This window comes from Danio rerio, chromosome 17, assembly GCF_052040795.2.
Source record: "Danio rerio strain M-AB ecotype USA chromosome 17, GRCz13ab, whole genome shotgun sequence".
Lineage (NCBI taxonomy): Eukaryota > Metazoa > Chordata > Actinopteri > Cypriniformes > Danionidae > Danio > Danio rerio.
In genome coordinates, this window is record NC_141037.1 from 26720017 (window position 1) to 26733697 (window position 13681).

The window sequence follows — 13681 nt, forward strand, 5'->3', positions numbered from 1 at the left end:
ACGAGTGTTTGTTTTCCCCTCTGGACCTCGAGGGCATCAGTATCCGCAACACAACTATACACCTTTTGTGTCTTCTCAGGTGACCTAAATAGTTTGTGTTTCTGTTTGAAGGAGAAATCAAAAGCAGCTCTTCAATGGAGGTTTTGCCCTAATGCCACTGGGTTTATGAGATATCAACTACAAAAGGGCGTAATGTCAGTGCTGACAACAGCTTAAGGAAAGACAGCTTTCTCTGTCATGCCTCGCTCTCACTCTCTCTTTTTTCCCTCTCTCTCTCTCTCTCTCTCTTTCTCTCTCTCCAATATTTATCCAGGATGAGATCATTTCTTGGCAGTCACATTGCCTGCTTTTGTCAGCCAGTCCCATCACCGCACTTACAATCAATACAGAAACTGGCCCATTGTTGGACTTTTTTATGGGCGTAAACGCAGCCTGTTCTGATCAATTTAATTTATTTTTAGTCATGTGATCGCATTGCATAAATATCATTTTAATTTTATCATGTCAGTATGTGCAAGACGAGACTGAATGTGTTCAAACAAGTGTAACTTTGACTCAAAAAAAAGATTTATGGTAACTCATAAACTGATTATATCAAGCAGAACTCAAAACAAATGAGTTATAATTTGTTTTCTTTGTGTTGACTGATGCTAGAAGCAATACCAAACCATTTCAGTTGCTAGAATATATAGTTGTATGGACTCAATTCAGTGTTTAAGTTACAAATACTCTAAATGTTTGACGATATTAGTACAAATAATATGTGTGTATATTTCAATATACAGTACTGTATATAGAAGTTTACAGTACTCAAACCATTTTGTTTCAATTAAATGCTTTATGGCAGTTGGTTTCCTCGAACAGTTTAAGCAAACTTAACTTATCAGGTTTTACAGTGTACATGAATGAGGACATTTTTATCAATAAGACAAACAAATATGGGTATTTACAAATATAGAATTTATTTCAACATTGAAAGCAACAGTGATGTTCCAAAGGATTATACAATTTCATTATAGAAATTAAATCTTTTAAGTTACAATCTCCATCATCATATCCCTTCAAATGAGCTTTAAGGCATCTTTATTCATTCTTTAGCTTTTTAAGGCAATTGTTTTTAGCCCTGTTATTTAAAAAGTCAGTCATTGTTTTCAGTTTCATTAAGCAAGGATGATTGGAAGGAAAAGCATGTTTAATGTATTAAACATCTGTTCATCAAACATTGGATTAATCAAAAAATATATACAGTACACGAGCATTCAGAAGTACAGAATCTGTACGTTATTTTCAATGATTTGAAGAAAAAAACTTCTGCTCACCAAAGCTGCAAGTATTTAATCAAAAATACAGTACTTATTTTAGTCATACTTAATAAAACAGGGAAATATAAAGAAATATCAGCTGTTTTTATTCAATTTCTATTTTTTTATATTTTAAAACCTTATTTATTCCTGTGATGGTCATTACTCCAGTGTTTATTGGCCCATTATCCTTCATTTTTTAACAATATAATAGGCTTTTCTTTCATTTTTTTCACGTACTATCACACATACACACACACATATATATGTTTATACAGTGTTGGGAAAAGTTCATTTTGAAAGTAATGCATTAAAATATTGAGTTACTCTCCAAAAAAGTATCTAGTTGCGTTACTTTTTTATTGTAAGTAATGTGTTACGTTATTTTTGAGTTGCTTTTGCGTTTTACTACCTGGCCGAGGCTTGATCTCTTTCAGAACTTGTTTTTTAAATAGAGGAGCACTGCAGTGTACCAATACACTTTATAACCTACACCTACATTTATCTTAAAAAAACACATCAAAAATATATTGTAGGATAATTTTATGTGAGATGTCCTGACCCCAGAGATATTTATGCCGTATATAGCGATTATTGAAAGTTTAATGCAATGTGTTTGTTACGTTTGTACTATTTGTCTTAAGTAAAATCACTGTTCATTGAGACTATAATACCCTTTTCATTTTCTTCGAAGCGTTCAAAATAATGAACGCATTCTCTCATGACTGCTTGATTCGTTGTGACTACTTTAATTTTAATTCAGCAATTTATAGTATAAAAGCTAATTAGTTCAAATAAAAAGTAACTCTCGTTACATTTCCAAAAAAGTAACTCAAGTATTATTTCTTTATTTTTTTAAGTAATTTGTTACTCTGCTCATTAATTAAAGTAATATTATTACGTAACTCACGTTACTTGTAATGTGTTACCCCCAACACTGTGTATATTTATGTGTGTGTGTATATATATACTAAATATACTATATTTACTAAAATATAAAGATCCTCTTTGTTATGTTTTTATTTTATCAGGTAGCTTTTTTTTCTTTAGGTTTGTACAAAATATATACAGCACAAACACAGTGCCACATCTCCAATGCCATGTAATAACGTAAATCAAACTTCAATTGATTCTATGGAAGTACAAACGACACTATAAAATCATATAAACCTACTGACCTTACTGTGTAAATGAAAGTTTCTCAAACATCAACCAATAAACGTACCCTCAACTTTAGACACATCATGCAGAACAGAAGCTGAGTTTGGCCTTTCATTTGATGCAGCTCTTGGTTATTTTTAGGGTTTAGGTGACAAGGTGATAAAATGCCTGAATACAGACTCACACTTCCTGCGAAGCTGCTGCTCGGGAGCGAAGCCAACCTGACAGGACACAGTGTTTCCTTCTCTGATATGTGTTGATCACACACCTATTCACACACACAGAAGCAGGTTCCTCCTGATTCTCGGGTCACTTCAGATGTTGTTAAATTTAATTAAAGAATGTTTTCAAACACTGAGCTGAGGCAAATCGACTTACACTAGTGCTTTTATCGTTGTACAGCAGATCAAGGACTGCTGCTGTAGTGCTGGTTTCCTCTTATGATCACCTGTTGTCTAGTCAGTAAGGCTCAGTGAATTTGGTAACACTTAACAATAAGGTTTTTTAGTTATCGGTTAACGTGAACTATAACAAAAAATATGCCTAAAACATTCATCTTAGTCAATGTTACAGTTTTTCCTCAATCGCTTTGGTCCATTTCTCAGATCAGAATTAAAATTCTCAAAACTACTTGTTCAATCTTCACATTATTGAGCAAGAGACTGGCTTTCGCAGCTAATCCATGGTGTTTTCCTATTTGTAAGCGCTGTTTTGAGAAATGCACTTACTGTTTGCAAATTTCAATTCTGATCTGAGAAATGCACCAAAGCGACTGAGAAAAACTGTAATTGAAACACAATAATACATTATTAATGTACCCTAACGGTGCCAAGAAAAACCAAAAGTTTTTTTCACAGCAATTATATAAACTGTCAAAAAATATCCAGTATTTTAGCAGTATTTTGTGTCATGTTTTCATTTTCCCCCATATATTTATACTTTTAAATCGCATTATGAGACCTTAATATTTCATCCAACAACTTTTAACCCTAAAAAGTTCGAAAAAGGGACTTTCATTAACATTTTTAATAGTTTCAAATCATAAATTGTATGTGTTGGTTGTATATTACAGTACAAAAACCTTGTAATAAACTGCCAGTACATTTTCAGTAATTTTACAGACTTATTTCTCTATGTATTATTTCTTATAATTTAACTGTAAAGGTAACTTTGTTAAACTGCAGAGTTGGACTTTCCACATCAAAAGTGGACAGAGCAGAAATGAAGGTCCCATAATGCAATTCACAACTGTAAACAAACAGAAAACACTTGTAAATCACAAAATATGGAAACTGTTAGTTAACAGATATCTTTTACTGTGTAGAACTGCTTTTTTTTTTGTTCCACAAAGAACTTTTTAGTGAAGCGAACCATTCTTCCCAGTGTAAAAAAAACAATTTAATATATATAAAAAAATGTTTCAATGCCAATAAATTATTTTTTAAGAGTTATAGACATAAACTATGAATAGTAAACTAACAAAGATTAATAAACACTGCAACTAGGGATGAGTGACAAAAATCTGAAGGAAACTGTAGGTGTAATTCTAGTCAGAACTAATTAATGTGCACTAGTAGATATGCACGAATCACTCTTATATGCCTAATATTTCAGATTTTCAAAAGGTTAAATTCAAATCAGCTAAATTTAAGACAAAACTTAGTAGTTTGCATTACGGCATGATTATAATACGATGATAATATCAGTAATAATTTGTAATTTGGATATCTTAATCATTTAGACAATTCCTGTTATAAGGCATGTTATATGAGTCAGATAAGCCTAAAAAATGTAACTTCATGTATTGCAATCTTACCTAAAGATCGTATAACTTAAATCATGTTGTAGGGACATTTGAAAGTGTACTACTTCTACATCAGTTGGACAATTTTATTTTACTTTTTAGCATTTCACCCTTAATGCTGTTCAATGTAGATAAAGGTATAATTCACCCATTCTTGTTTTAAAAGAAAGATAGTCATGAAAGTTTAGAACCAATCAAGTGTGTCTAAATGGTGAGGAGATTTTCATTTTTGGGTGAACTATCCCTATAATACATAACTAATGGGACCTTATTGAAAAATGTTACCATGATATTGTTTAAAATAGTCTAATTTAACACCAAAATTGGCTTCCAGTGTCTGCACTGCATAAAAAGTTGTGTACTCAGTTGAGTCTCTCATAACCTCATCTTTCAACAGAGTGAGAATCGTCTGGAGTTGAGGTTCATCTTGGTGAGACCCAGATGTTTGAGAGGTGTGGAAAGAGTGAAGGCGGCTTTCATGGGGATGTCACACAGTAGGTCTGAGTCTTCCTCACACTCCTCCAGCTCATACGTGGCGTCATCCAGCATCTCTTTGTGGCGGTGGCACACCTGCTCCACCTTAAGCCTGTGGATCTCCACTCGTAAGCGGATCAACTGGCGCGCCAGACGGTTATCCTGCATCTGCATCTCCCTCTGAAGACAAATACAAGAGAATGAAAGTGAGGGAGATGTTTAGCGCACATTTCACTGTGCTCTGGCAGACCAGCACTAATTAAAAGATTAAATTAGTCAGCTTTCACACATGGAATTGGGCACAACTTTCTGTCAAACACCCACTCAAGTTTCTGCACCTGTGTGGTATTTAAGTGGAATATGCCAAGAGAATGGAGTCCTGCCACCTGTCGCACAATGCCAGATTTCATGATCAGTTGGCAATGCTTTACAACAGTCTGGCTCTTTAGACAAATACAAATAACTGCTTTGGACAAGTGCTGATCTGTTAAAGTATGTGTTTTATAGTATTTCCATCAAGATACTATTTGAAAAGTCTATATTCCTCTGTGTTGTGATTTATAATTGTTTGAGGAAAACATTTTGTTGTATTCTGTAAAATATATTTAATTAAGAAGGAGAAAAGGGTGCCATGTTTTGACACATTTACAGTTATGTTTAAATACACACAAATCTTTTAATTTAAGACCAAAAATTCATTATTCATTGCAATAACCCTGACTATGTTTTATATGAAATTATCAAAAGTGTTTTTAAAAACCAAGTGACCATCACTGTAAAAAATATTACTGCCCAAACTCAAATTTTTTTAGTAACTGGTCATATCTAAATTTTTCAATTGTTCCAAATGATATTCAAACTGACTTTTTTCAATTGTAGCAAAAGCCTGTTAACATTGGCTCAATGAGAAATAATGTGTTGAGACAATTAAAAAAACCCTAAATCTGCCCAATCATTTTATTGGCCCGACTGAATAATTTAAACTGTTGCAGAATGCACTTTTGGTTTTACCTCATTTAAAATGTATATTGGGAAATTTACATTGCTAAAGCAACTTGTTACATTGCTAAAGTAAATTGCTTATTCTCTGTTGACCCAAAAGAAAATGAATAAAATATACTAGATAATGATACACTAAAACACTGCCACATTTCTTTATTTATTTATGCAATTTTGTGAAAAAACATTAAAATAACAAATACATTGAAGATTTCTACAAAATAAACCTTGCAAAATTAATCTAAAACCATTGGGAAGTAATTTTTTGATTCAATATTTAATTGTCAGTTTCCGCATTTTTTCATAAAGTATTTTTTACAGTGTTTATGGAATAAAATACCTTGTACTTTTATAGATTTGAGTAAAAGTAAGCTGTTCAATTTTCTTTTTTACTATTGTTCATATTGCAGGATTAGTTGCTTATCAGTATGTTTTTGTACAATATACTCAAGTTTTTAGTCCTGCCATTATGAGAAATTGTTTCCAAAATGACCCAAATTTTGAACAAATGACAGGCAGATAGATTGATAGACAGACAGACAGACAGACTTAGTTATATAAATCAAAGGTGTCAAACTCTTAGTGCCTACCCAATTAAAACACACCTGATCAAACTAATTGAGTCCTTTGGGCTTGTTTGAAACCTACAGGTAAGTGTGTTGAAGCAGGGTCGGAACTAAACTGCAGGGCAACGGCCGTCTACTAAATTTGATACCCAATATAGAGTAGATAGATAGAATTAATTCAACATTAGATATATTAACCAAAAAGGGATAATTTACCCTCTATTTATTCTTCCTCAGGTTGTTCTAAACTTTTCTGTGTTTTATTCTTCTGTTAAACAATAAAGAAGATGCTTTGAAAAAAAGCTGAAAACCTGTAACCATCAACTTCCATAGTGGGAAAAACCAAATAGGCTACTAAGGATACCAGTGGTTACAGGTTTTTCAGCTTTATTCAAAATATCTTCTTTAGTGTTCAACAGATACAAACAAGTTTTGAAAGATTAAAGTGTGAGTAAATGATGACAGAATCCTCAGTTTTGGGTGAACTACTTTGTCAAAAAGTTTCAAGTAAAAACAAAAGAAACATAAATACAATACCAGTTCGCTTCTGAGCCACTCTAACGCGTCGTCTATAGTGTCAAATCCACATATGTTCTTATAAGGCATGCCATCTTTCCAGATGTCTGACATTTGGCTGTCCTTCTCCACAGAGCCCGGGCTGCCGACATTTGAACCGTGCGCAGCTCCATCAGTCCACGGCTGAGACTGCAGTCGCTCCTTCCACTCCAGGTAGGACGGTCTGCGTGTCTGGAGTTTGAGTTTCTCGGTCAGGGCTTTGACACTATCCAGATCCTCCGTATCTCCCTCAGAGCCCTCATCCGCTCCCAGTTCTCTGAACTCCATCTCTGTGCTGCTCAGACATGTGCGCTGCGCATGATCATGTGCGCACTCCGGTCATTAATCTCAAGAGGTGTGCTCTGCTAGTGTTTATATAGACAGAAAAGTGACCGCCCATGTTATGCAGACTAATAACAGAGAAATTTAGACCGTCTGAACTTGAATGTTGCGGCTAGACGCAACATTTCGTGCTCTTGTGGAGCTACTGTGGAGTCACAGGGTCAGGAATACATCGGTTTAAACTCGCACTTAAAACCCACTGCTGAAGACAATTTTATGTGGAAATTTTCAAGTGTCACAGGGTCAGTAACACGTTTAACTTCACACGTAAAAACCACACAGGTGCGTGGTTTAAAAAATTGACAGTTTTCACCAGACCATCTGATTTGATAAAAGCATTAAGATGAGAGACAAAGTTCTGAATATTTAGCGTAATTAGGCTTTGGTCATTCTGGCTCAAACGCGCACAGCTTCTCTAATCAGCTCTACAGTATAGACTTTGTAAGCTATTGCTTCGATGCCAATTTGAAATTCCTTAAAATTGATTTATGTCAGAATGTCTCCATCTTGTGCTGTTGCTGAGAAATTGAGCTTTTCCGTGAATTAGCTATAATCGGTCAGTTTATGTATGCTGGGGGTTTGCTTAAATTAGGGTATAAAATGTGTTTAAACTATTTTCATATGATGAAATAATTATATATAATTATATAATTATATAATATATATATATATATATATAATATATATATATATATATATATATATATATATATATATATATATATATAATATATATATATATATTATTTTATTATTATAATGAGATAAAATCTGTTGCTCAGATAAAATTGGATTAAATTAAAATAGCATTAAAATGTACCAAAAGCTATACATTAATAACGGATTAAGTACTAAATGCAAATGAATAAGAAAATCCAAAAACAATGGGCTACATGAGATTTAAAAACAGTCACTTTGTGATAACTTTGTTCTTTCTTTTTTGACACAATGTCTCCATCGTCTGCTGATGTTGAGAAATTGCAAGAGAAGTATTTGAATTTTTTTAGTTTTTAAAGCCAAATGAAAATGTAGGTTATATGTGCAAAAGGAGTGTGTAAAAATGCTAACAATGCAAAAATAATAAATAAAATATATCATTATAATTACAAAAACAAGCGACGTAACATAACAACAATAAAATGCTACTAAAATAAATGTATTAATAAATAAATACAAGACTAATTACTAGGGCAAATGTGATAGCCTATTAGAAACAGAATGTTTTCCTAGTATTATTTAGTTTAATTTATAATATTTTTAACAGTATAAATGCAGGAAACTGGGCTAAATATATTTAAGCGTCTTGAAATTAACTGTGCTATTGATTTTTCTTTTCTATGGTTAAGACAAATAAAAAAATAGGGAAAAATGAAAGGTAATAGCCTATACTTAAAAAAAATAATACACAACTTATTAGGATGGCTGTTGTAAAATATGCTAACTACATTTGATTTTTTTTTTTTTTTTTTTTTTTTTTTTTTTTTTTTGATTGTGCATCAGTATAATCTGAACTTTCAGGAAGTGTGACTAAAGAAATTGCCACAAGACAACAGTAATAACAAAAGAAAAACCTGAAAAAACAGAGGAGGGGCTGGGGCTTAAATACTGAACGGAAACGAAAGTAGAGGCAAACGCTTAACCAGGCTTTATGAAGCGCACGACCGACACACCTCCTGCTGCTCGCGCACTGTCGGCGGTTTATAGTTGCCAAATACCGGTGAGTTTTATAATATAGCCCTGTAACATAACGGGCTGGGGCAGAGATTTCTACAGGATAGTTAATGTCAATTGCGGAAGACATAGTACAGTGGCTCACCAGCTTTCTAAACTCAAAGCGTGAGAAACACCAGATGGTGGTTGCTGTCGCAGAGAAATGGAGCTGTCGTCGGAGCACATCAAGACTGCTAATGTTGAAGATGTTACCCTGAGAAGACCTTTCCATCCAGCGCTCAGAGGAACCCTGTGTGTGACCAGCCACCACCTTCTGTTCTCCGACAGAAAGGATGAAGCTTCCTGGCAACTTCTCTTGCTCCTCAAGAACATCGATGCCATTGAGAAAAGGTAGACAGACTGATGCTCTCATCAGAGCTTAGTTTTTTAGGTTATTATAATATGGTTATTTATTAGGTTATTAACAATGGATGCGTGTACACAAGTAGTGGAAAAAAGATAAACAGCTTAAACAAGAAAATAGTTTAGGATGGTTAGTTGGTTTTATCTGGTTTATGAAGCTCTCCTTGCAAGGCCACTCTGGTCTTAACTGATGTCTAACTAGTAAAAAATGCTTAAAACCCATTTAGACACCAATATAGACCATCTTACGGCAGCTTTAAATAGTGGCACCTGCAGATGTAACTTGTTGTTACTGGTCTATTTCATAAATTTGGCTTTGTTGGGATAAATATATATAATTAGGTGGATTTAGTGGTGTTAAATAATATTTTAGGAGTGTTTTTTCGCCTTAAGCCTACATCCTGTGTTCTTATCATGAGATAAACTGGGTGATAACTATAGATACTATCCCAAAACCTACCACTGAACATAACCTTAAGCCATTTACTTATTATATAACTGTACTTTCTTAAGTAAGTTTACTGTAAGTACATATTAAGCATGGATACTTTAAAGTGCGACCATGAATTTTGATCTGATTTAACTTAGATTGAAGATCAATTATTTTTACTTCGTTTCAAGCACCGCATGAATTTGTATGTACTGTTGATCAATGCTAAAACATGTTCTGCTTTTAATTACAGTAAAATAATACTTCTGTTCTTTGTAAATGCATAATTCATATTCTAATTATTCTGTGCATCTTTTCTTTAAGTCTTACATCATAATTACAGCAGATCGTCAAAGACAATTGTGTTTGTGTGTGTGTGTGTGTGTGTGTGTGTGTGTGTGTGTGTGTGTGTTTTGAGCCATGAAGTGATCTGCTTCTGTAATAATTAACTCTAATTCTTTCTTTCTCTAATTTTACCCATCACCTTTCCTGCGTGTCAGTGTCGAGAATCTTTTTGGATACCCAAGGTACAAAAACCGGCCCAGTGTTTGATTTGTGGACTTATATTGCTCACTGAAGCCGCCGTTTTATTCTGATTTGCCTTCTGCTGTTAAATTATACAGAAATGCTTCAAAGGAGTTGAGCGTCATTTGAGAATAAAAAGACGACTTCTAAAATGAGCTGCGCTGGCAATCAACGCTTATGGCAGAGATGAAAAACAGAATATTTTGCAAGATCATCTATGCTTTGCAATGAGCATTTGCACAACCGACCATGCTTTTTTGTGTTTCATGCAAACCAGAAACAGTTATGTATATGTTCTAAATCCAATGAGATCCAATGCGGTGTACTCTTAGCTTACATTAAAAGTTATATATAGAGCTAAATGTTATATTTAGAGCTTTCAGTTGATGTTACTGTTTCTCTGCTAGTCTTATGCACATGGCTTGTTTTTGCTTCCTGCTTCCGTCTCTTGTGAGGCCCCAGTGGGGACGATAGTATGGAATCGGAGAATGTGAGAAAACATGTACTTAAAAATGGGTGGGGGTGTTGTGCATATGTGTCTAATTCAGGGCTGTTGGACAATCCTCCGGTACAATCACCATTAAATGTAAGGACCTGCTTGTTCTTCAGCTGGAAATTCCTGGAATGGAGGAATGTCTGAACATTGCCAGTTCTATAGAGGTACTAAATGCAGTTATTATTATTAGCTGTTTGTGAGACAGGGATAAGTAGTAATGTTGCTAATTTTTATGTGTACTGTACCGATCAATGGTTTGGTGACTGTAAGGACTGTATATTATTTGAGAGAAACTGTGTATGTTTCACCAAGGTTACATTTATTTGATTCAACATAGGCTCATTCTGAAAGCCTATACGTCTCTGGAGATTGCGAATTATGAAGCCAGAATTATTTATGGCTGCGTTTCATTTTAAAAACAAACACTACAGGGTGGTATGATGCCGTTCCTTTTCGCTCTTACCAGCTGACCACTTACCTCCTTGTGGATGGCTTTCCCTTCTACTATTTTTGCTACCAGTTTGTCCAGTTAGCTTGACATATATGTCAGCAGACTTGAGTTGCAGAGAGTAGTTGAACACGAGGACGGGGTTTGATTCCAGAATTCCAGAAATCGGGTAAGAAAAAAACAGAATCCAAAAAATAAACAACTAAATAACAGGGTGAGAATGTAGTAAAATCTGAAAATGTGGTTAAAATCAGGCAAGGGCTTTTCTTTTTCTGGATTGCTTTTTAAAATTGACGGTTGGGTTTAGGGAAGTGGGTGGATCCATCTGGGCTTTTGAAAATACAATTGGTTAATTTTAAGGAAGGAGGAAAGTGGGTCAGTCGATTGGTCAGTCAGTCATTCAGTCAAATAGTCAGTCAAGGCCAGCCTCTGGTGGATTCACGCGAGAACAACAGGCGTGAATGGCACTCGTGAAAGAAATTTGAGATATGACAAAGCGTACACAGCGGCCTCTAGTGGATTCACAATGACAAAAACTGCAAATAAACAGCTCCTGGGACGTATTTAACTGTTTCCAGAAATGTAACATATAGAGATAAATGTAAAGGTACGTTTTTAGAATGAGCCTGGGTTGATTTGTATTACAAGACAAAATTTACAGACATTAAACTTGTTAATGGCATTTAACTATTTTATTTAAAATTTTGGAATTCTGATTATTCTGAACCATTTGTGCATTTGGATGTGGCATTTAATTTAACAGCAACTTTTTAAACAGGGTTATTTAATAATACACCAATACTGTACAGTTTGAGTCAACAGATATTACACTTCTGCTTTTGTCTGTTATTAATTTCATGTTATCGCTGAAAAGGGTCAGCTGATGTTAAATTCTGTACACTGTTAGACATTTTAGTGTATTTTTGCAGTAACTTACAGGCAGCACTGTTGCAAGCTATTTACCACAACCGCTACTTTACAGTAGCATACCTTTAAAGGTGTTTTACAGTAGTAGGGCCCTACTGCAAATTCATTTTACAGTAAAATAGCCTTACCACAACTTCTTTTTTATGGTATAATGCCCTTTATCACATTTTAAATTCACAGTACGACAATGTTTAAAGATTACACTGGCAAAACAAAACCTTTATTTAGTATTTACTATTGAATGTTTTACATTCCAAACAAGTGATGAGATCATGTACAACAATTATTTACTTTCCAGTGTTATTATATATCCTATATAGCATAAATTCTCAGATCTGGCCCACACAGGCTTTTGGTTGGCCCACATGCCAGAGTGAATCACGGTACATGATTGGACCAAGTCTGGCTTCCATACAAGGGCCAAACATGGACCATATCTCGGCCAAGTCTCAGCTAAGTAAATAACCCATAACTGGGTGTGAACTGGGCCAGATATGTTGCTGTGTCACGACTGCAATGAATTTGATCAACTCATGAAGCATTATGGCCGTTCTTTTTCTCGAAGCAACCCGATTGGTAGAATTTTTTCTTTACTCAAAAATAATTTATATGTATTTTAAAAGTGAGTCAAGATAGGCCAAACTTACATGACCCACATATAAATTTGTAACATCTGGCCCAAATACTACATTGGATATGTGGCTCAAGTCTTGTGTGCCACCTTAAAGACTGTGCCACCTCTGCAAAACACATTCTGAATGCCAGTGCCGGATGCATGCCTGCTGTGCCAGCTATGTGTCAAATCTGGGCCAGAATTCTTTGCTTCCTGGAATGTTATTATATTGTATACCATTTTAAATCATTTTAAAAAGTAATTTTCATCCATCAATCTATTTTATATACAATTTTCAATACGAGATGTTAATTAAGACAGTTCTCATTTTTGGCTTCAACTACAGTAGCAGTATTAGATTACTTTGATTACAGTAGAATATGGTAAATTCTTAATAAGCAGTAAGTTACTGTAAAAGTTTTAAAATTGTCCACAATGCAGCTTATATTACTGTAGTGAAGTGTAAAAAATATATGTGGTATTTTACTGGACGTTTTTGCAGTGAATATACAACTGTGGCAAAGTGTAACACTGTACTCTATTGAAATACATGTAGAATTCTAAATTCAGGCATCATAAATACAGTTTGGAATTTTAAAATTAATTTCTAGATCTGCTTTTTTTTAGCATTCAGCTGTTAACAGTCAAAGTTTCCCAGTACCGGTTGCAGCTGGAAGAGCATCTGCTGCGCAGATAATAGTTGTTGGTTCATTCCACTTTGGCGACCCTTGATAAACAACTAACTAAGCTAAATGAAAATGAATGAATGAATGAATGAAGGAAAGACTAACTTCTAATGAGCAAATGTTTCATCCAAATGTAAAAAAGTAAGGGAAATGAACAATTAGATGTTCAATATCAGCTGAAACCAAAAATGAAACATCTGTAATGGCTAAAATGCTATCTCAGTCATTTAAAGCAGAGCATTCGGGAAAATTCTAAATACTATGATTAATGCAAATTGCAT

At 34.3% G+C, this 13681-nt stretch overlaps 2 protein-coding genes across 9 annotated transcripts in view; one reads left to right on the plus strand and one right to left on the minus strand.

Annotated features, from left to right (window-relative positions):
* zgc:154055 overlaps positions 1–13681 on the plus strand; it is a 62269-nt gene that overhangs the window by 36561 nt on the left and 12027 nt on the right. Inside the window, exons 1-4 of one of the 8 annotated variants that reach the window (XM_087289179.1) lie at positions 8829–8919; positions 9038–9263; positions 10206–10232; positions 10329–10890. In XM_087289179.1, the coding sequence (XP_087145305.1) occupies positions 10855–10890 (36 nt within the window). In that variant the 5' untranslated portion in view covers positions 8829–8919; positions 9038–9263; positions 10206–10232; positions 10329–10854. 8 annotated transcript variants of the gene reach the window in all.
* On the minus strand, positions 940–7210 carry fam167b (family with sequence similarity 167 member B). The gene is made up of 2 exons (XM_087290586.1): positions 6843–7210; positions 940–4920 (listed from the first exon to the last, which is right to left on the minus strand). The coding sequence occupies exons 1-2, from the start codon at positions 7146–7148 to the stop codon at positions 4657–4659; spliced, it is 570 nt and encodes a 189-aa protein (XP_087146712.1). The 5' UTR covers positions 7149–7210; the 3' UTR covers positions 940–4656.

Excerpts from the sequence above, each read along its gene's own strand:
- fam167b (XM_087290586.1), bottom strand. The coding sequence starts at position 7,148 with ATGGAGTTCAGAGAACTGGGAGCGGATGAGGGCTCTGAGGGAGATACG. Across the intron at positions 4,921-6,842 it reads AGTGGCTCAGAAGCGAACTG|AGGGAGATGCAGATGCAGGA; the intron begins GTATTGTATTTA and ends ATTTGTCTTCAG.